The following is a 21,820-nucleotide window of genomic DNA, read 5'->3' on the forward strand; positions in this document are numbered from 1 at the left end:
TTTCTTCTTCATCGACTCATCTCAAACTGATCTTGAGACAACGTGACCCTCCAACAATGTAGGTGGCCATGCTATATACTGATCACTTTGGCCACACTAACTTTGATTGAGGTCATCAGCCCCAGGCAACCAGAACATCTGGACCAGTAGGTGATCTCTCCTGCCAAGTTCATCCTCCCTGCGGTCATTCTTAGATCTCTCCTTGTATGCCTCTTTTTTCTTCATTATTTATCTTTCTTCCCAGCATGAATTCCTCATGCATGCAGGGGTGGCTGTGAATATTTACTTCTGCCCCTGCCCTGCTTTGGAACAGATGACAGTGCTGGAGAAACCACAGCCCAGTTAATTTAGACAGTAGCCTTGTGCAGTCTGGAAACAAATGCCCCTTCTTTCTAGGAGGGGCAGCCCCAGAGGTGGCGGGATTGGCTGTCCTCAGCCCCACTGGGGTTTCTGGACACGGCTCCCTATAGTCATATCTTGTATGAACACCTTCAGATTCCACCAACTCTCCCCACAATATGTTTCTAACGACGACGGGACTAAAATGACAGAAGGGGCTGCCACTTCTTATTGATGGTTGAACGGTTCTTTTTATCCCTGCCTTTGTGTTGTTGGACACATTCCTCTCAGTTCTCTGTCCTGTAACTACCTGTATCAGACATTTCTCACTCCTTTCAGATCTATCATTCGGTTAGAGTGTACTTTATTTAATCGCACAGAAAGCAGCAGAAGGTCTGCATGTACTACGGGGGGTGTTATCCCAAGATTCTCAGGTATGCAGCAAATTGGAAAACATATACTATGCCACACGATCAGCATTTTTCTAGTATATAAAAAAGAATCAAAACCCTGTTGTTAGTTTTGGAGCATGTTAATCTTTCCATCATGGGCAGGAAGGATTTCACATGGATTAGGTTCTATAATTCAAAAGGTGAAAAATGTTTGTGAGAAATGCCATTGCTAGGATAGGAATAACATTTCAGTGAAATATGGTGTCCTTTTTGTTGCTGATGTTACATTGGCAGTTTAGGGCTACACGCATTCTTGTGCTGACGCTGAGGCAGGCAAGGTGCATCCAGTTCTTGCCAATTGAGTTTTTGTTTTGCCATACAACAAGGAGGAGGCAATTTTGAGGAAGCCTTCTTGGTTTACAGAAGGAGTAAGAACCTGCGCTAAGGGTCAAGTTTACCCTATCTTGGTCATTACTTAGCAAGTGACCTTCATGGGGTCTTTAAACCTCTCAACCTCAGTTTCCTCACCTGCTCCTTTTTTTTTTTTTTTTTAGTTTTTGTTGGTTGTCTTTGTTGGTGGTGGTGATGGTTTTGTTTTGTTTTGTTTTTTCAGTTGAATCACTATGAGTTACAGAGTTACCAAGTTAATCATGATTGAGTTTCAGGCATACAATGTGACAACACCAATCCCTTCAACAGTGTCCACTTCCCTCCACCAGTATTCCCTGCCTCCATTGTGGCAGGCACTATTTTCTTTTTCTTCCCCTGCTTCCCCAACCTCACCTTTTAGGTACTGTGATTTGTCCTACTGGTCCTAAAAGACTATTAAGCATGTAACTTCCCTCTTTTTAGCCCTTAGTCCTAGCCCACATTTACCACATCTCTTATCATTGTCGTAGTCCTCAGGTGGCTTTGAGATTAATGAACTGACATACGGAAATCTGCAGAACAGAGCCAGACGGTACAGCAGGGCGGGTGTTTGTCTTGCATCCGGCCAACCCCAGTTTAATCCCTGGTACACATCCCCGGAGCCCACTGGGAGTGATCCCTGAGTACAGAGTAAAAAGAAGTGCCAAGCACAGCTGGGCCTGACCCTAAAAGAAACAAAAACAAAAACTAATCTGCAAAAGTCATAGATGCCTGATCCACAGACAGAATGAAAGAAGGATGTATTCTAGGATCCAAGTAGCAAGCCTGCCTTCATTCTTCAGGGGTTCAACATTCATCTCAGAGACTCTGATCTTGAGCACAGAAAAAGAGTTATCTCTTATGATCAGATCATTTTTTCTCATCCACATTGGAGAAATCTCAGTGACTCCCATTGAACAAACAAGCGATTCGGTATTCAGACTGCTGATGAAAGTGATCTTCAAGGAAAAAAGAAAAACACTTACTTAAAAGAGCATCCCCACAAGAAGCGATGGCATTTTTTGGTGATTATTTAACTGCCTCAGGACAAACATTCACTCTTTTCCTCATCGGCCCTTTCCTACCTCACAGAGAACCTAGCTCGTCTGACATTTTCCTAAAGATTAAAAAAAAAAAATCAGTCTTTTCTTGAGGTTGGTCTTTACAAACGATGGTTATTTTGCCTTTCAGAATATTCAGAAAAGGTTCTGCTTCCTGACCTGTGATGCAGCCAGTTATCTTGGCGATAACCTCCGGGGGATAGGGTCCAAATTTGTCAGCTCTTCCCAAATGCTCACCTCCTGCTCTGAGTGCCCGACACTTTTTGTGGATGCTGAGACGGTGAGTGTCCCAGTCTTACCCTGGTAGTATTTGATGTGCAACTTTGGGGACTCATGTTTGTACTATGACTTTTTTGAAGTACTGTGACATAATGTGCTAGCGTTTCTTAAGGCCTGAGTCTGCACAGTGATGATGCTGTGCCAGTCCAAGCCAAGGAAGTAATATCAGATATCCAGAGGGGAAAATCCATATGTCTGCTGTGTGCATGATACTTTCCTCCATTACTCTGATTGGACAGTTATTGATAAGGTGATATGCTGCCCCATGACAGCCAGTTAACATACCAATATGACTTCAGTTTTCCTACTTTCTATATCTGTTGGCTGTCCTCTGGGTGGACTCATACAATCCAGTCTAATAATAATCAGACCATTAATAATAGAGATAAGAACAGTCTCTGGCTGTGCTAAACTATGACCTTATGGCTATAACACTAACCATATAAGATTCACAAATTCTTGGAGGACAAGTAGTGTGTGTTATTTTTCTTTTACATTTGCAGTAGACACAATATCAGATACTGAGTAATTACTGAGATTCAGAAACCAGAAAGGAAGAACTTTCACTTTGAAAGTCTCTAGAAAAGGTTCATCTTTCCAAGAACTTCACTGGTAATTATCTGTCTTATGGAAAGTAATAGAATAGGAAAAATGATTCCATCTTAAGTAATTTTAAATAAAATTCCACAATAAAGATTGCAAATTTATCTTACAAATTATTGTCACAAATACAATTTTATTTCAAATACAAAATCAGCGTTTGAAAGTTTATGTGGAAGTCGGTCATTAAGTCTTTTGAGTGGGGCTAGAGCGATAGCACAGTGGGTAGGGCATTTGCCTTGCATGCGGGCAATCTGAGTTGATTCCCAGCATACCATATGGTCCCCTGAGCACCGCCAGGAAGAATTCCTGAGTGAAGCGCCAGAAGTATCCCCTGTGCATCACCGGGGGTGACCCAAAAAGACAAAAACAAAACAAAACAAACAAAAAAACCCTCTTGAGTTATATGAAGATGCTAGAGTTCATGTATAAAATGTTTATCATACCGTAACATGAGCTTCTCTGCAATTCTTGTTAATATTTGTGTGTCTGGGACCCAAGTGATAGTACAACAGGTAGTACACTTACTTTTCAAGTCGCAGACCTGAGTTCAATCCCCACATCCCTATAGGGTCCCCAGAACACCCACAATGAGTGATCCCTGAGAGTAGAGCCAAGAGTAAGCCTTGAGCACCAACCAGGCATGGCCCAAAAAAAACAACAACAGTAACCAAAATAAGATTTGTATGCGTATGCCTCAACCCTACATAATGTTACGATCCAATGTTGCATCTGTTTCAAAAAATGAATATTTGTCTGTTAAAAAGTTGGTATTATAAATTATTCAGATTATAATTGTACTTACAGCTTAGAGTGAAGCATCATTATAAATTTTACAGCTTAATGCAATGATGCCACTGCATTACTTCTAGATAGACCTCTCTGTCTGTGTGGCCATGCCTTTTTCCTGGCATTTCTCTAGTTGTTTCAATACAATTTTTCCCTGTCTTTAGCTCCTCTCTTGTGGACTTCTGGACAAGCTCAAGTTCAGTGTTTTAGAGCTCCAAGAATATTTGGATACCTACAACAACAGAAAAGAGGCTACTCTCTCAGTAAGTTTTGTGTTTCTTTGCATATACGTACCTTTAAAACTGAAGGAGATCCCAAATTACAAAAGTGTCATGAGTAACCTAGAAGGTTCTTTGAGAGAAGACAGACTCCGCCTAATCCTTGGTGGGGATTACAATTCCAATTTAATAGTTTTAGAATTGACAGTAGTACCCTCAATCATATAGATAGTTATATCTACGAAAGATCATTTTTTTCACTTTTTATTTTTAGTCCCATAATTTTCCTACCCTAAAAATTCCAGTTGTGAAAAAGCAAATCTTTCACTGTCTGATGTGAATTTCAGTTTGTCACTGCTTATTATTTTCTGTCCAAAGGTTTCTTTTCCCATATGTACTAGTTACTATCCCAGTTACATAAGCAGAATATCTGTATAGCTGAGCTGTTATTATTATGATAGCTTCTTTTATAACAAAGTAGACCTACCACCCATCGAAGCCGCCTCAACATAACAGAAGTGTACCCCGAGGAAGGCTACATGCCCAGAATCATCTCGCTCTGGTTCAAAGCCATAGTACAAGTTGTTGGATGCTTGCCTCGTATGCAGCTGACCCCAGTTTGACCCCCAGCACCACAAGTGATGCCCCAAGACCTGCCCAGAGTGATCACTGAACCAGGAGTAAGTCCCGAGCACCTGGGAGTGTTCCCTAAAACAGAACAAATTAAATAAGCAAAACATTGAGATAGAAAAAAAGAGACAGAATCACCTCATATGTGAGAGAGTATTGGTCATCTCTCCAAATGAAGTCATCTCTCCTAATCTCGATCAAATAGGATGTTTTAATCACTTTAATTTATATATAAATAATGATCTGGTGAAACAGACTAATATATCTCAAAGTCAACATTATGTTTTGAAATAACCATAACTGTCGCATGGCCGCATACACGGCCCCGTGACATTTCCTAATATGCAAAGTGATCAATGGAAAGTAAGTGATCTAGCATTTGTCCCTGAAAATCAGGCTTGAATGGTTTTGGGAAAATCTGAGCAAAAGATAATGCCCAACCAAAATACATCTGGACTGTGTATTTAACTATGGTGCTATGCCACCCTGGGAGGGAAGGGTGTCTGTCCCTCTGCCTGTCCCCCTTTGCAGTGGCGACATAGTGGCCTGAATCTTTTAGAGCCAGGTATGAGACTGCATATAGGAGGCACGTGGGGCTTCACGGGATGGAGGTGGAATCGGCCCTGCTCCCCACCATGACAATGCTCCTGGTTGCCACCCTCAAACACCTCCTCTGGCTTCTGACCAACCATGATCCCAGAGGGACACATACCAATCTCGGAACCCAGGGGCTTCTGGCAGTAATCCCTCTAGGTTTATTACTAAAATATCAGAAATCCAAGTTTGCGTGGCCGCTATTGTGGCCACACAACATCATATGCTCTTCATAATCAGCAACAGAAAACAAATTTTCTAATGATGTCTTTGTGGCAGGTCTGAATATTGGGAAAAATTCCAAATAACAATGCTGAGTCTTTTGTCGTAATATTGAATGTGATCAGCGTAGACAGAGAGAGAGTAAAGTTGAAATCTGCTACACATGTGGGGGGGATGGGGGGAGGAGTGTATACTGGGGTTCTTGGTAGTGGAAAATGTGCACTGATGAAGGGATGTGTGTTTGATCATTGTATGACCGACCGAGACTTGAACTGAAAGGCTTTGTGACTGTTCTCATAGTGATTCAATAAATAAAAAAAAATAAATGATCATAACTGAATCTACACTGTCACTGTCCTCCCATTGTTCATCGATTTGCTCAAGCAGCTAGCTACTGAGAGAATCTCCCTCTCATGGCAAAGCCTGGCAAGCTACCCATGATGTATTCAGTATGCCAAACACAGTAACTGAATCCATATATACAAATATTTTAATTTCCAGGTTAATATTCACCCTTAAAAGGGGTTTTTTAAAAAATTATCACGACAAAAAAAGATGTTTGAGTTTAATAGAAACTTAGTCAGTTTTCCCTGACAGAGCAGATAAGAAGGATGTTCTCAGGACACCACTCAATTTGTGTTTGCCTCTGTCTCTTTCTGACAACAGTGGCTTGAGAACTGTAAGGCAACATTTGCAGGCGGATCAAGAGATGGAGTAATCACCTGTCAACCAGGAGACTCAGAAGAAAAGGTAATAAAAGTCTCTTAGAATTTATCTTTTCTGTGCTCTGACATTGTGTGATAGTTTTGATCCACCCCACAAGTGTGAAACTTAAGAGGTCAAATGAGCCCTCCAGCCAGTGCATTGTTAAGAAGTCAGGAGAATAAGCCAGAATGACTTTCAAACCACGCATGACTGTGTGCTTGAGGGTATCTGGGGTTTCTCCCCTTTGGAAAAGTGGAGGTATAAACATAACCATTTTTGCTAGAGATTTTCTAACTCTACTGATCATTTTCCTAAATCTGTTCTTTATTCAAAATATGAAAACAAATTTCAATACTTGTTTACTAAACTACTTGGTTCCCTCAATGAAGAAAGTGGTTGACCTTTCAGCAACACTCAGATTTTTCTTTCCTTGTTTAGAATTGCATTCGGTACAAACCTCAGGCTTTCCAATGCATGCTATACTGGACAGGAAATACTGATCTCAGGCAGTGTAGGTGGGTTAAAGTGATTGAATCTGCAGTAATATGCAGTGTGTTTCTGTTATGGCCCACCCAACAGACAATTCTCTGCCCTCCTGAAGCTCCTGGTCTCGGCAGGGAGATCCACTAATCAAAGATCATACAGGTATCAATGGCAGGAATTGTTCTAATGGAAAGAAAAGAGCAGGAGGTGCTAACGGAGCCTGTAGTCAGGGTGCATGATCATTGGAAGGGCAGTTCTGGGAAGGCCTCTAAAGTCAGCCAGGCAAGAGGTGTGAGTGGAGAGTTTGCTTCAAAGACTGAGGCAGGGGGGAGCCTGATTCTTTGCAAACACTGAAGAGAACCCATATTGGCTGGGAGAACAGAAGCCACTTGGAGCAAACTTTGAGAAGAGTCTGCAGAAGCTGGCAGAAGCCAGGCCATGCAGGGTGAAGAGCAACTATGGAGTTTTACCAGGTAGGGATAATTGGACTCGGTTCTCCCACTCTGCCAAGGAACCAACTAGAAGTGAACCAGCGAGGAGTAGTGAAGACAGCTGAGGCAGCTGCTGGCGTGTGTGTTTAGGTGGAGAGGTTATTGTCCTGGAGTTTCATCATCATTGCTGAAGAAGCAGCTAGGTTCTGCACTCACCAGAAGAAGTGAATCCCCTGTTAGAAACTGTGTCAGTAGGGTAAAGAGAACCAAACAAAGTTTGGGATCCATTGTTCTAATCGAATACCAATTTGATCATTGTCTTTGAATAAGTCGGTCTGCAATCCTGAGAGTAATTATCCATCCCATTTGTGGCTCACTGATGAACCTTTTGAGCTATTTTAATAAAAATAGACCAGAGCTTGAATGAGAAAATTACAAGACCTGAAACTCAGCATCCCGATACAGTATTTGCATTTCCACATCACTAGCTTTCTTTTGGACACATTTCTTTTTTACATTGCAGCTGAGAGAACTTCCATATCCTTTAACTTGTTGCTCCCTGGCATAGACGATAAAGCTGACAGCACTGGCCCTATTCTAGAGCTGAGGAAACCAAGCTTGATTTCTCCAAGGCTCTGTGACTGATAAGTGACATGCAAAAGAGTAGCTTAGCTGCTATGTCTGGAAACAACCAATATACATGATGAAAGGTCTCTTTGTGTTACAGCTTTAAATGTGCTTAATGTTATATGATACGTCTCTCATATGCAGTGCAAACTTAATCGTGTAGCTCAAAATACAACACTAACATTTCCAGCAGTCCCTGAATAGGAAACTATGAGGTGCTCAGATAATTTTTGACTCTGAGTTTTCACTGAATGAACTACCATTAACATTCTCTAGAAAAGTACATGAAATATATATATGTATATATATAGCCTGTATTTCCAACTTTATGGTTACCTGTTAATACCAATAACTTTAATTTTTTTCTTTTTTTTTCTTATTGAATCGCCATGAGATAGCCATTATAAAACTGTTCATGATTGGGTTTCAGTCATACAGTGTTCCAATATCCTTCCCTCCGTCAGTGTACATTTCCCAGCACCAATGTCCCCAGTTTGGGCAAGAGCGATAGTACAGAGTTAAGGCACTTTCCATGTATGCAACTGACTGGGTTCTATCTCCAGTACCACATATGGTCCCCGAACCCTATCAGGAGTGATTCCTGAATGCAGAGCCATTCAATAAGCCCTGAACACCTATGGGCACGACCCAAATAACAAAAATAATGATAACAATTTGGTAATAACAACAATGCCTTTTGATTCCAGGCCCAATCTTTGTTCCACTATACTCTGCTGTTAAAATTAATTTAATCCATGGGGAATCAAACCCAGCTCGGCTGGGCTGGCTGCGCGCAAGGCAAATGCCCTACCCACTGTGCTATTGCTCCAGCCCTTAAGCACTATACGTATAAAAAAATTTTTTTATTAGTGAAACACCATGAGGTACTATAAGTATAAAATTTTACTAAATTCTTTGTAACCATTCTTTAAAGAATTTTTCCAATTTAGCGAATGAAATTCAAAGGCTAACTAAAGGTTTTACTCTTTATATTCATGCATACTTTTTCAAAATTAATTTTGGCAGAAAAATATAAGAAGAAAATGCTTCAGAATAATTTCTACCATGTGTCAAAATGTCTAATACAGTTTTGGGACTCACCATAAAACCTCAGAAGTGAGTAGCCTGGGGCTTTCTAGATCAATAAGATCAAAAGATCAACCAAATCCGATGTTTCCAACATTTTTGTAAAAGCCATCACATTTTCATCCCGTTGTTACTAGCTCAGCGCTTCAAATTCTTCCTCACACTTCAGTGACTGAAAATCAGACTAAATTCTGTAAAAGTTACCTTGGATCCTTTGTGTGTGACAATTCTGAAGTCTGATATTTGTCAGAAAAGCAAATTGTATATCAACTGAAGAAAGAGGTTGCCTTTCTTAATAAGTCAGAAAGGCTGAATTGTAATCATCTGAGTACAGTAGTTGGTTAAAACCCTTGTTTCAATATGTTAGTAAATTCTAGAAGTAGTTTTGCCACTTGGCATGCAGATAAAACCACAAGCAGAAGGGCAAACAGGCATACAGATAGTTCTTTGAATGAAACATTGCTGAACTTGAACAATGGCTAGGCATAGTCAGGAGGGGCCGGGGGAACAGTACATCTTAGTCCTCATCAAAGTTAACATCTGCACAAGACTAAAAATGGGCTTTGAAGGCAAATTGGAGGGAAGTCTTTATACACCAAAAGTTAACTTCTAGGAGAAATTAGAGTATCCCTCTATTTAAATATTGACCTTATTTTTAAATCAGGAGTTCATAGAGACATCATTTTGCTGATTAGAGATACCATTTGGCCGAAAGCAAAAACCAAAAAATGTTTACCTCACAAAACAATTCTCAAGTGATTTTATCCAATTTTCTACATTAATGATATTATGTGTTTTCTGGAATAGTTTGTTATGGTTAATAATTATGACTACCCTTTGTAGGAGGTCAAGTAGAATGGGGATAGGAAATGAATTTACAACTTGCAGAATCAATGTCAGGATGTAAATTGTGATGTTGATATGCCAATGACTATCACATTCTCTATTTCAGAGAAGTGTGTATTTTCGGTATTTGCTTTACCAAACCTAGTAAAGTCAAGCCATAGGCAGACAGGTATTAGTCTGTCAGAAATGCTGATCAGGTGTATGCGATCTCCCTCACATTACCACCTTCAGGCCCTACTCTGATTCAGCTGCTCTTTGCCAATAACTGATTTCTACTCATTATTAACAGGTGCCTTAACTGATAAATTCCTGTGAAAGAGAAAACATTCTTTTCTTGGCATTGATTATTTTCCACTTTTCTTCTATTCTCACCATGAAGTTGTAGTCATCAAATAAATTTTTAAAAAAAATTACACTCTGAGGACCCGAAGGCTGCAACCAGTTTACAGTTAGATTTTATTAAGCCTGTATTTTTTAACCTATTATTTAAATGCTGGATTGTTCACAATGCGTAGACATTCAAAGCAGAATTTTTGGTGTCTCTCTCAAACAATTGCTGACAACACTAGGACTCCCTTTCCTGGTGGCAGAAGGTAGGGCTAACTACAAGCCACGCTATAGACTTCTCCTCACTAACCCCCACGGCCTTTGAGTTCCTAACACTGAGGGCAAGAGCCAGGTGCTAATACCTGGACTGTTGTTTCTTATAATGAGAAAATGTAGGCCTGGCCTCCCAAGGCGCCCACATAGGGGTGGGAGAACTAGTGAGAACACTGTGTTTCCAGAAAAGCGGGAGTTGTTTGTTATGTGTTGCCACGTGAGAAATATCTCTGGCATATGCAAGACACAAATGCCTTTCTACTGAATTAGCTCATCAAGTATATTGGAAAATTCTTAGCACATGTACAATGGCACAAAACTGATTTTAAACAAAAATATTTATTAAATTGATTTTGCAGCGGCAGGGCGTTTGCCTTACAAGCGGCCAACATGGCCGACCCGAGTTCGATTCCTCCGCCCCTCTCGGAGAGCCCGGCAAGCTACCGAGAGTATTCGATATGCCAGACACAGTAACAACAAAGTCTCCAATGGAGACGTTACTGGGCCCACTCGAGCAAATCGATGATCAACGGGAGGGCCTTTACCTTTACCTTGCTTATTTGGGTTTGGAGACCACATCTGGTAGCACCTGGTGGCCACTCCCAGTTTGGTGCTCAAGTGGCACTCCTGACAGTGCAGGCATCAACTCACCTCCAGTATGCAAAGTACTCACTCTAGTTTTGAGCCGTCTCCCATCTCCTCATCTTAAAAAGCATTTTTAAGGCAGACATGATTGGAAAATGATTTAGACCTCTTGGTGATTAGAATTATTAATATTTTTGAGACCCAGGAGTCTGAGATGTTAGTGTCTAGTGAGACTTGTTCTACTCGTTTGTGGGTAGGGCTTTATCAGTCTTTTTTTTTCATAATAGAGAAATATGTTTTATTGTTACAAAAGTCACACATTTTATTTGAGAAAGCTAGGAAATAAAAGGACTTTATCAGGGGAGATTATCTTTAGTATTTTTACATTTTGTTTTCAGATAACATATATGTGTGTAGTTTTATAAAATGTGATAATACTTGACAAAAATGTCCTTTTGTAATTTTTTAAATTCTAATCTTTATAAATCATCTTACTGAGTGGTCTATCACTGTTTAAACTACCTCAGTTATCCCTTAAATATCCTTTTTTTTGTTTTTTTAATTTTTATTAGAGAGACATCATGAGGTACAGTTGTAGACTTACAAATGTTTGTGCTTGGGTTTCAATTATACAATGATCAAATACCCATCCCTCCACCAGTGCCCATTTCCCACCACCACGGATCCCAGTATGCCTCCCACCCCCCATCCACCCCCCCCCCATCCTCCCCTGCCTCTATGGCAGGGCTTCCCTTTTGTTCTGTCTCTCCTTTTGGGTGTTGTGGTTTGCAAAAGAGGCATTGAGTGGCAATCATGTTTGGTCTACAGGATCCTCCCAGGATGGGAGAAGCATGTTAAATATCCTTTTGAATTGCTCCATGTCTCAGTTCTTTGGGGCTTTATCAGTCTTTTGTCGTAAAAGCATCACTTCAGGTGAAGAACGTGGGTTTCCATTGATCTCCCTCTCACATGAAATTCATGCTGGAGTGGATACTGCTGGATAGAGAAGGCGGGGTGGAGGTGAGCTCAGCTTAGGTTTGCCAAGAGCCACAGCAGTCTTGGCCTTACAGCAAACAAACAGGGCTCACCTCCCCAGTTCTGCGGAATTGGCCTTGCTGAAGCCGAAGGTCTTTCCATACGCAATGTGTACTGAAAGTGGATTTAATTGATGTAGCCATAGTTTAACAGAGATTTCTGAGCACTACTTGAACATTTGACTCTGTAAAATCAAGTACAAAATTTACATGAAGTTCTGCTATGTTTTCCTTTATTATAGTCAAATCACCGCCACAAATATTGAGGTCTTTTTGTAAAACTAACCCATTCAGTTATTTACTATCTGTACATAATCAATAAATGAGATGCTTGGACTTCTTTTCTTAGACAAACTTAAACCAGTTAAACATTTAGTTTGTTTAATAAGATGCTTTTTCTTGTGAAATGGTCATTTTTAAGCAAATCAGAGTAAACCAGCCTTCAAGAAGGAATCTCTTTCCTTTATTAATTAAGAAAATATCTGTTGAAGTTTTACTGAAAATAGTAACACGAAAATAGTGACTACCTCTACTTGTGTAATCTGTGGCATAAATTTAAGGGCAGTTGTCTTTCAAGGATTTAAGAAACATTCACGACCAAGCTTAAAAAGAAAAGACTATTCAACAAACATAATAAAAGTAATTTTCAGTGTTCCAGGTTACTGATATCAGCAACAGGTGAGTAAAGTCAGTTTGGCCAGCTTAGAAGGTTAGGTGATTCTATGTATTACTGAGTTAAAAAAAGCTATTAACTTCAGTTACATTCTTTAAATCTCATACCTGTAGTTTAAACCTTCACAAACCTTCACAGCTTACATATGATGAATACAGCCAATCTAGTACCTCGTCTTCTGTCATGTGGAAAATTTCTGATTTTTACATGACTATATGTAAAGGACACATTTTTGCAAAGAATACAGAGAAACAAGATCAAGTTATGCTACAGTAAATCAGCCAAAATTTGACCAGATCTGTGCTGTAAGCAACACCATCTTTTTGTTTTGTTTTGTTTGCTTAGAGCCACACCCAGCAGTGCTTTGGGGCTGCTCCCAGCAAGTTGCTTCGGAGTCACCCCCAGTGTTGCTCCAAGGATGTAACAATGCTGAGGATGGAACCCAGGCATCCCACACACAAAGCATGCACTCAGCCCTTTGCGCTATCTCCCTGGATTCTGGGTTTAGTTCTTAATATCTTGGTTTCTCTCGTTTTGAGAAAATAAATCTCTCTGTATTCAGTCTATTAACCAAGCCATATCAGGAGCACAGAAATAGGGCTTAAGGAAAATCCTTGTAACTAATTAAAACACAGACATTCCACATCTCCCAAAAAATCTAAGTCAATCAAAATATCAATTTATATGTTTTGAAAACCTTTATGGATTATTTTTAAATCCAGATTGTTAATGAAGGAGGGTAACATTTTTCATCCAATACCCTTCTAGAAAAACATTTTGCAATTCCTCTTTCAAGGTCTAAAAGTAGGTAGGTCCTAGGCTATGGCCTAAGAAAGGATGCTATAATAATAAATTCCCAGACAACTTCAGTCTACCTACAAAGGAGAGTTTAAGAAAGACACTGAGAACTGGTGTTCATTTAGTTGGCCATCTCCCAAGAAACACAGAATTTTGTGCCCTGAGAGCTGAGTGGGAGGAATTCATTGACAATGAAATCTCTGAGCACAAGCTGGAGTCGAAAAGTCTCATTGGTCTGTATTGAATAGAGAAGATTTTACTTTAACTGATTGGATGGTCTTCTTGAATTACAACCTTGTTCTGGGAAACAGTAAAAAGATCTATTTTTTTTTAATTTTCACACAGATCATGTAATTTTCTTGGTACTTGATTCATTCCACAAAATTTTGTGGTAGAAGCAGTTACATGATAATTAATGTGCGTGCTATTTCAACCAAATATATTTTCTAAGAAATTCTGTGTATGTAGACTTAAATCTCTGGCCCGTGTACTCCTTTCTAGGAAGACATTGTATTTCAGTACATAAGGTTTGGCTATAAAAAAAAAAAACTGTGGTAACAAGTCTTGAAAATAGTAATTACCTCAGGTTGTATGTCACAGATTTAAAGGATTTGAAAGCTTTGAAAGATAGTCACGACTATTGTTCCCAAAATTTCCCAATATACATAATATAATAGACATTTTTCAGACCCAGGCAATGCCAACAGCAAGCACTGCAAAGAAATGGTCAGAGGATGTTGGTGGTATTGTTTTAGTTATGTCTATAGATCCTAATTTAAAACCCACGACTTTGGGTTTTGGGTTTTTTGCTCGTTTGTTTTTTGTTTTGTTTTGTTTTGTTTCTACTTTTTGGGTGATACCTGGCAATGTTCAGGGGTTACTCCTGGCTCTGCATTCAGGAATTGCTCCTGGCAGTGCTTAGGGGATCATATGAGATGCCAGGGATCAGACCGGGTTGGTCGCGTGTAATGCAAATGCCCTACCCACTCTGCTATCACTCTGGTCCCAATAGGGTTTTCTTATATGTTTCATAATATGTTAAATTCAGTACCTAAACTAATAACAACCCAGAGATTTTTTTTTTTTGGTTTTGGAAGAAACTTTAAAATAGGATTTTTTGGGAAAAAAAACATAAAATAGGATTGTTTGGCTTTTTGTCAAGGAGTACAGAGTTCTTTAGATCTTTAACTGATTTTAAAATCCAAAACTACATATATAAACCAATAATTAGGAATTGCCTAATTGATTTTTTTAGCCCTGTCAAGTTGTAATACATCTCTTGGCACATTCTTAAACTTTCTTTTTTTTGAGATGATAACATTCAAAAAACGGTCACCACAGTTGGGATCCCATTTAAAATGTTATTTATGCTAAGCTTTTATTTATCAATTTTTATCAATTTTGGCTTGAGGGCCACACCCAACTGGCTCTCCTCTCTGGGATCACTCCTGGTGCTGCTCAAGCAATCTTTTTTTTTTTTTCACTTTTTTGGTCACACTGGGCAATGCACAGCGGTTACTCCTGTCTCTGCACTCAGGAATTACCCTGGCGGTGCCCGGGGACCATATGGGATGCTGGGAATCGAACTCAGGTTGGCCGCATGCAAGGCAAACGCCCTACCCATTGTGCTATTGCACCAGCCCCTGCTCAAGCAATCTTACGTAGTGCCAGGGGTCAAACCTGGGTCAGACACATGCAAGGCAAGTGTCAAGTACCCCCTGTACTATCTCACTGGTCCCAAATCTTTATTATTTGACAGTCAGTTATAGATCACCTTTAGAAATCACCTAGTACAGGAAATGTTTTTTAATGCAAGACAAATTCTTGTCATATATCACACTCAAGAACAGGATAGTCTTTTGAAATGACAGTCTAATATCCTCAGTGTGGAAGGCAATGTGATTCTAATGAAAATCCCATTCAGATTGCTTTTTTCATTCTGTGTTGATTGTATATACATAGGCTAGCAGATATAAAACTAAACATGAAAAAGGTTCTACCTTAACTAACAGCAATGGTATCATTTATTTGGTACTGTTGTTCTTCAAATAATTCAGTCTTGTTGGTTTTCATATTGCAAGTACATATTCACATTCATACATTAAAATCTTCCAGTCATAAAAGTTTTGACTTCTGGTCTTCAAGGCTGACAAATTAAAATCTAAACCAACTAATCAAAGACTTGACAAGATTATGAATTTTCTTTTCGGAGGAGCTTTTCCCACTAGGAGGCTTGTTTTTTTAACTAGAGCTCTGTGCATGTTGACTGGGTACATTTGCAACCATTGATCAAGTTTGGGCAGGCAATGCTAATACCGCTGACGGTTTTGCTCTTGGAAGAGGGCCGTGCTTTCTGTTGCATGCATTACACTGACCCTGTACTTTCTTTCCTTTCCTTTGTTTCCTGTGCCATGCTTGCTGTGTAGCAAATGGAATCTCTGGCAGTAAGTTAACTTTCTTTCATACTTTGTCCATTGAGGCATGGACCCATAACAATCTTATTTTACAGTTACTATTATGTCTTTTAGCATGGTTTCCCCTTTTCATTTCATTTTGTTTTATTTAGTAGACTTAGACATGCAATTTATCAGGAGCTTTCCGGGCTGCTTTCCTCCCAAAGTAGAAACCTATATTGCTATGAACTCTCATACCATCAGTGAAATTTTTGTGTGATAATGATTATTATCTGACACTATAAAAAGTCAGAGTTTTTCATAGCTAGGTTTCACTCTCAATTGGGAAGGTAACATTATGTCTTTATTTTTTAAATTTATCTGTGAGTCAGAATTTTATCTGTGAGTCTCTGCAGTCAATTTTAAAAAGATTTCCATGAAGAAAAGTTTAGTGGCCGTAAAACAAAATGCTTTACTAAAACAACCAAATATCTAGCTTGGGTTAATTCATGAATGTAGCTATTTCTTTAAACTTGGTCTAATCACCAGCATTGAGAGTATAAATCAATCACTGAAAGATTGTTTCTCCCTGCAGGCCTGACAGAATGTGTGAGAGAGCAAGCTTAGCTCAGACAGTCTTAGCACAAACTTGAATAACTTCAAATTTCAGAGCAAAATTTGGTCAATACCATCAGTAGGATATTCTTCCAGAAACCTAAATTTGAGTTTTTATCATTTCTCTCCTTAACCTGATTTGAGGGAGGAATTTTAAGTCACCTCAGAAGCTCCCAGTTCTGAGCTGAGTTCTTCAAAGTCTATTAGTTAAAAAAAAAAAAAAAAAGTCCTATTTATCCTTGTTCATTTGAGACCTGAACTATGAAGAGTTTCATTTAAGCCACAGATTTAACCCCCTTTCACTGGTGACTCTGAACCATGAAATTCAACAAGTGAAAGCTATCTTTTCTTTTTACCAAACCAGTTGCCCTCCCTAGAGGTGAACCCATTCTTGGAATAAAATGAGCAAAGCGTGGAGGCCATTCTAAGTATATAAAATTCAAAGTGGTATGGTTGTTGGTGTTGGAATCACTCATAATTTGTTTCCCCTTTATCACACACAAAAGCTGAATACTGAAAATGGGTTGTGTTTCAAAGGTATCTGCAGGGGTTAAAGACCATTTGGTGTAGTCATACCAAAACTTTTATATGTTTTTTTCCATGGACGTCCTTTATGTTTTTATCATTTATCTTCTCCATATGCCCTTTTATGTCTCTCTGACTCACCCAATATTGATTGAGCACCGAGTAGGAGGTGCCTCAGTAAAGCAGATACAGAATTAGAGAGAACATTGTGCTTGCATAGACCTTAGGTTAATGGGTTGCACCCTGAAGAGCTGCCAGAAGTGTCACACAGTAATCTCCCAGTGTCTGCTGAAGTTATAAATACGATGCCTAGAATAACTTTATGTTTACCTTCCAGATATGTTTTTTGTAATTCTTGAAGGTTTTTTCTTTAGGGAGGTGCCGAGGATTGAACTGAGGGCTTCAAACATAGGAGGCCACAGATACTCTTCTACTGAGCTCTATTCCCAGCCCTGCAAACGTACTTCTAATCAAAAGAAACTCTTGGCTTTTAAAATCAGAATTAGAGCTTATAAAATTAACACAAGTGCCACAATTCACAGCGATTTCTCTGGCAAATACAATAAAACATTGGCAGTTCATCCGATCTCTTTCTAGCTATAACTCCAATCTAGTTTCTGGAGCTATTTTCTTCGAGGTTGTATGGTCAATTTCTCACTGACAGTGACCGATTTTGTTCTTCCTGGCTTACCTGAAGTTATAACAGTTAGTGATATTTCTTTCTTGGTTGTAAAAAAGATATGTTTATTGCCACCAAGATTTCACTTGTTTTATTAGAATCCTCCTTAATAACTTTCCCCCCCTGCCAATTTTCTCCTTAGCAATTGGAGCTGTGTCAGAGATTATATAAACTACACTTCCAACTGCTGCTGCTTTTTCAATCCTACTGTAAGCTCATCGGCCAGGTGCATGAAGTCAGCTCCATGCCAGAGGTGAGCCCACATATCTCTCCCGGAGTCCTGCACAGAAATTGTTCCATTCAGGGGCCCAACTGATAGTTCAGTCATAGGTTGTTTGCCTTTCACGCTGTCAACCTGGATTCAATCCCCAGCATTGCAGAGGGTCCCCCAGGCACTGCCAGGAGTGATCTCTGAGCATCTCTGGGTGTGGCCCAAAATCAAAAAGAAAAAAAAAAGGTTCCTTTCCTTCTCTTCCCTCCTCTATAACAGCTGCCCAAGTCACGTCACCCCCACATAATTTGCTCAAGAACAAGTCTTACTGTGTCCTGTATTTCGAGTCCTGGCAGTGCCAGGACTAAGGTGAGGCAAGCGCTATGCCTTTGTCCATTTGACGATAACCCTGTGAAGTATGTGTCTTCCTAAGTGCCGTGCTGATGTACCTCACTCATCTCTCCCTCACCCTGGCCCTGGGTCTGAGCACCTTGTTTGCAAAAAACTTCTCATGTTACGGTTTTTGCTTCCTTCACTTTTTATATAAGTCCTTATATTTGAAACAGAAAAACTTTCTGGAGGAAATCACACCTGCATCAATTTTTAAGTAATTTTTCAATCACATATTTTTAAAATGTGGTTTACATTGCCATAAATACTGATATCTCATGAAAACAGCATTACTACACCACACTTTCTCCCAGAGTACTGGCATCCCTCATCACTACTCTTCCTTAGAAGAGTGGGTAAGGCACTTGCTTCCAGTGCAGTTGATCTGCACCCCATATGGGGCCTTCAGCACCACCAGGAGCAATTCCATGAACACAGAGCCATGCGGTACTCAGGACTTATTCCTGGCTTTGTGCTCAGGGTTCACTGCTGGAGGTGCTAGAGGAACCATATGCAGTGCCAGGAATCAAACCAGAATTAACAACATCTGAGGCAAGTCCTCTACCCACTGGACTATCTCTCAAGCCCTATGATTTTTTTTTAAGTAGAGGTGGGGGGAGTTGGGGGTCATACCCAACAGTGCTCAGGAGTTACTCCTGGCTCTGCACTAAGAATTACTCCTGGAAGTGCACAAGGTATCATATGGGATGCCAGGTATGGAACCTGGGTGACTGCATGCAAGGCAAGCACCCTCCCTGCTCCAGTCCCATGCCCTATTTTTTTTTTAATTTTTATTAGTGAAACACCATGAGGTACAGTTGTAGATTTACAAATTTTTGTGCTTGGGTTTCAATTATACAATGATCAAATACCCATCCCTCCACCAGTACCCATTTTCCATACTTTCTAATGACAGTTTCTAAGGAGGTATGATTTAGGCATATTTGTTTATGGTGAACTCTTCAGGCTATAGCTCTCCACCATACAATTTTTAACTGCCAGATGAAATAGAAGACAGTTGATAGTGTTTCTTTTTCCAAGTTTTCAGATAAAGTTTACTCTTGTTTCTTTTCTGGTAAGTATTTAACAGGAATCTGTCTTTGATCAAGGAAAGGAGAATGTAGTAGTTCAATCCACATGTCATTTTTCCACATTAAAAATTCCCTTTGGTAAATTATACACTGCATGCCGTGTGTGTAGACATGTACATATAATATAGCACTATTTTAAATCTAGTTCTAAATTTTTCATTGGTTCTGGTAAGTTTTGGTTTTAGGATGGTTTAAGGAGAATTCTCTTTCAAAGTCAAAAACTACATAGTCAAGATACTTAAATGCTTTATTTAAGATTACCTCAGAAAAATTTCAAACTAGTTCTGGAGCAAGAGAGTTGTATGTAACAGAATCAGTTTGAAGATAAGTTAGATGTCCTGGAGACTTCAGCTCTATCACTTGTACACTAGTACTAGGGATGAAGAAGAAAACTGAGGACCTTGGTGGAGGGAAGTTGACACTGGTGCTAGGATTGCTATTAAAACATTGCATGCCTGAAACCCAACTATGAATAACCTTGAAATCACAAAGCTTTAATTTTTTTTAATCTTGCTAAATCAGCTTTCCAAAAGGAAACACACCATCAATTTGCATAGCAAACGAAAAGTCCTTAAAATTAAGACCAGTTTTTTTAAATGCCTTTGAGGTCAGATTGCAACACATTGATCTCTCATGTACATTTTGGGGATGCTAAGAAGTTATGTGAGTTCTCTCTTTTGAACCCTGGATCTCTATTCATTTTTGTTTTGTCGCCACACCTGGTGGTGCTCAGGGGTCACTCCCAGCAGTATTCAGGGGACGATGTGGTTTTGGAAAATGAATCTGGGCCTCTCACAAGCAAAGATGCACTCAGCTTTTTGCACTGTCTCTCCAGTGGGGCTTGAATGACTTTAAGTTTTAGAGAAATAGTCTCCCATTTCTCTAAAACCACTTCCCCTCAGTAATATTTATAGTAACATTGCTTTGAAATTTACATCCTCTTCTGTAGAATTATGTCTCAAATCTTTTCCAATTACAGAAATATGAAATATATATGTGTATGTATATATATCGGCAGAGTCTGGCAGACTCCCCATGACATATTCAGTCTGCCAAAAACCAGTAACAATGATGGGTCTCATTCTCCTGACCGTGAAAGAGCCTCCAATGTGGCACTTGCTAAATTCTCAGGGCTAGGACAAAGGAGACATTGCTGGGGCCTGCTCGAGGCAATCGATGACCAACAGGATGACAGTGATACAGTGATACAATGATATATCTTTTTAAATACATATTCAAACAATGTCAGTATGTAATTTACATATTAATGTGAATTGAGTACATGTGTGCTAAATTATACTAAGCATTTTACATAATATTTTATTTTTAAAATAACCTTGTGAGAGCAGGGGCATTATTAATGCAGCAGGTAGGGTGCTTGCCTTCCACGTGGTCAACCAAGATTCAGTTCGTGGCACTGCATGTGGTTGGGGGCAATCTGACAAGAGTGACACCTGAACACAGAACAATAATAATAATAATAAATAACCCTGTGAGAGACGTAATATCTTCAGTTTCACATATGAGTAAACTGAGGCACACAAAATGTACTGACCTCACTGGCCCTGCAGAAACTTGCCCAACAGCCAGCATTTCTCTTGTGTCTATACCTCTTATGTGTGCCATCCCACCCTAACCGAAGATATTTTAAAGTCTTAATCATTGATACAAGAGCAGTGTACCACCTCTCCTAATATATAGATATTTAATACATTCAACCCATTCAAGTCCTACCAAAACCACTAAGTCGTTTCACTTGCCAGATGTTGATTATAAAGGTATTTAACTTGTTCTTCACCAGATCCACCTCATCAAGTTTTTTCTGGGACTTCCAAATCAGCCTGCTAAATCCAGTAAAACTAATTTCTTTTAACAGCTGCTCAATATGTCCAGGGAACTGAGTGACTTAAAGAAAAATCTGAAGGAGGCCACTGCGGCCATTGCAGCTGACCCGCTTTATATAGAGGGAGCGTGGTCCGAGCCCTCCTTCACATCCACCGAAGCTGCCATCCAGTCCATGCTGGAGTGCTTGAAAAACAATGAACTCGGCAAAGCTTTACGGCAAATCAGGGAGTGCAGGTAACTGCTATTTCTTGTTGAGGTGGTGAGAGGAAATGCAGGCCTACTAGTTATCTCTAACGGGATCTCACTCCCTATAGAAAGAACATCTATAATTGTGGAATAATGTGGAGAGATAGTTTTCATTGCTATAAGACTCACTTTGTCTTGTTTTTTTTAGAAATGGGTTACACATAGAAGTTCAAAAGCAATAATAGGGTGTCATTTTCTTTCCTAGTATTGTTTTTGTTTATAAACTTACTGCTTTTTAGTTTTTTGTTTGCTTGTTTTTTATTTTGGGGTCATACCCAGCGCTGCTCAGGGCTTACCCCTGATCCTACACTCAGGAATTACTCCTGGTGGTGCTCATTTGGGCTACCAGGGATCAAACTTGAGTCAGCCACATGCAAGGAAGTGGCTCACCTACTGTACTTTGCTTTTTTATTTTTATATTGGTA

At 39.6% G+C, this 21,820-nt stretch overlaps 1 protein-coding gene across 4 annotated transcripts in view; it reads left to right on the forward strand.

The window, feature by feature from the left end:
- FRY (FRY microtubule binding protein) overlaps nucleotides 1–21,820 on the forward strand; it is a 381,871-nt gene that overhangs the window by 356,991 nt on the left and 3,060 nt on the right. For 3 of the 4 annotated variants that reach the window (XM_056110039.1, XM_056110037.1, XM_056110040.1), the window contains 6 exons: nucleotides 2,331–2,480; nucleotides 4,033–4,131; nucleotides 6,199–6,282; nucleotides 15,827–15,844; nucleotides 17,755–17,865; nucleotides 21,181–21,383. In XM_056110039.1, coding sequence (XP_055966014.1) covers nucleotides 2,331–2,480; nucleotides 4,033–4,131; nucleotides 6,199–6,282; nucleotides 15,827–15,844; nucleotides 17,755–17,865; nucleotides 21,181–21,383 — 665 coding nt within the window. The remainder of the gene's footprint in view (nucleotides 1–2,330; nucleotides 2,481–4,032; nucleotides 4,132–6,198; nucleotides 6,283–15,826; nucleotides 15,845–17,754; nucleotides 17,866–21,180; nucleotides 21,384–21,820) is intronic. The other variant, XM_056110038.1, reaches the window with a different exon arrangement.

Source organism: Sorex fumeus, unplaced genomic scaffold (assembly GCF_029834395.1).
Source record: "Sorex fumeus unplaced genomic scaffold, SorFum_2.1 ptg000008l, whole genome shotgun sequence".
Taxonomy (NCBI): Eukaryota; Metazoa; Chordata; class Mammalia; order Eulipotyphla; family Soricidae; genus Sorex; species Sorex fumeus.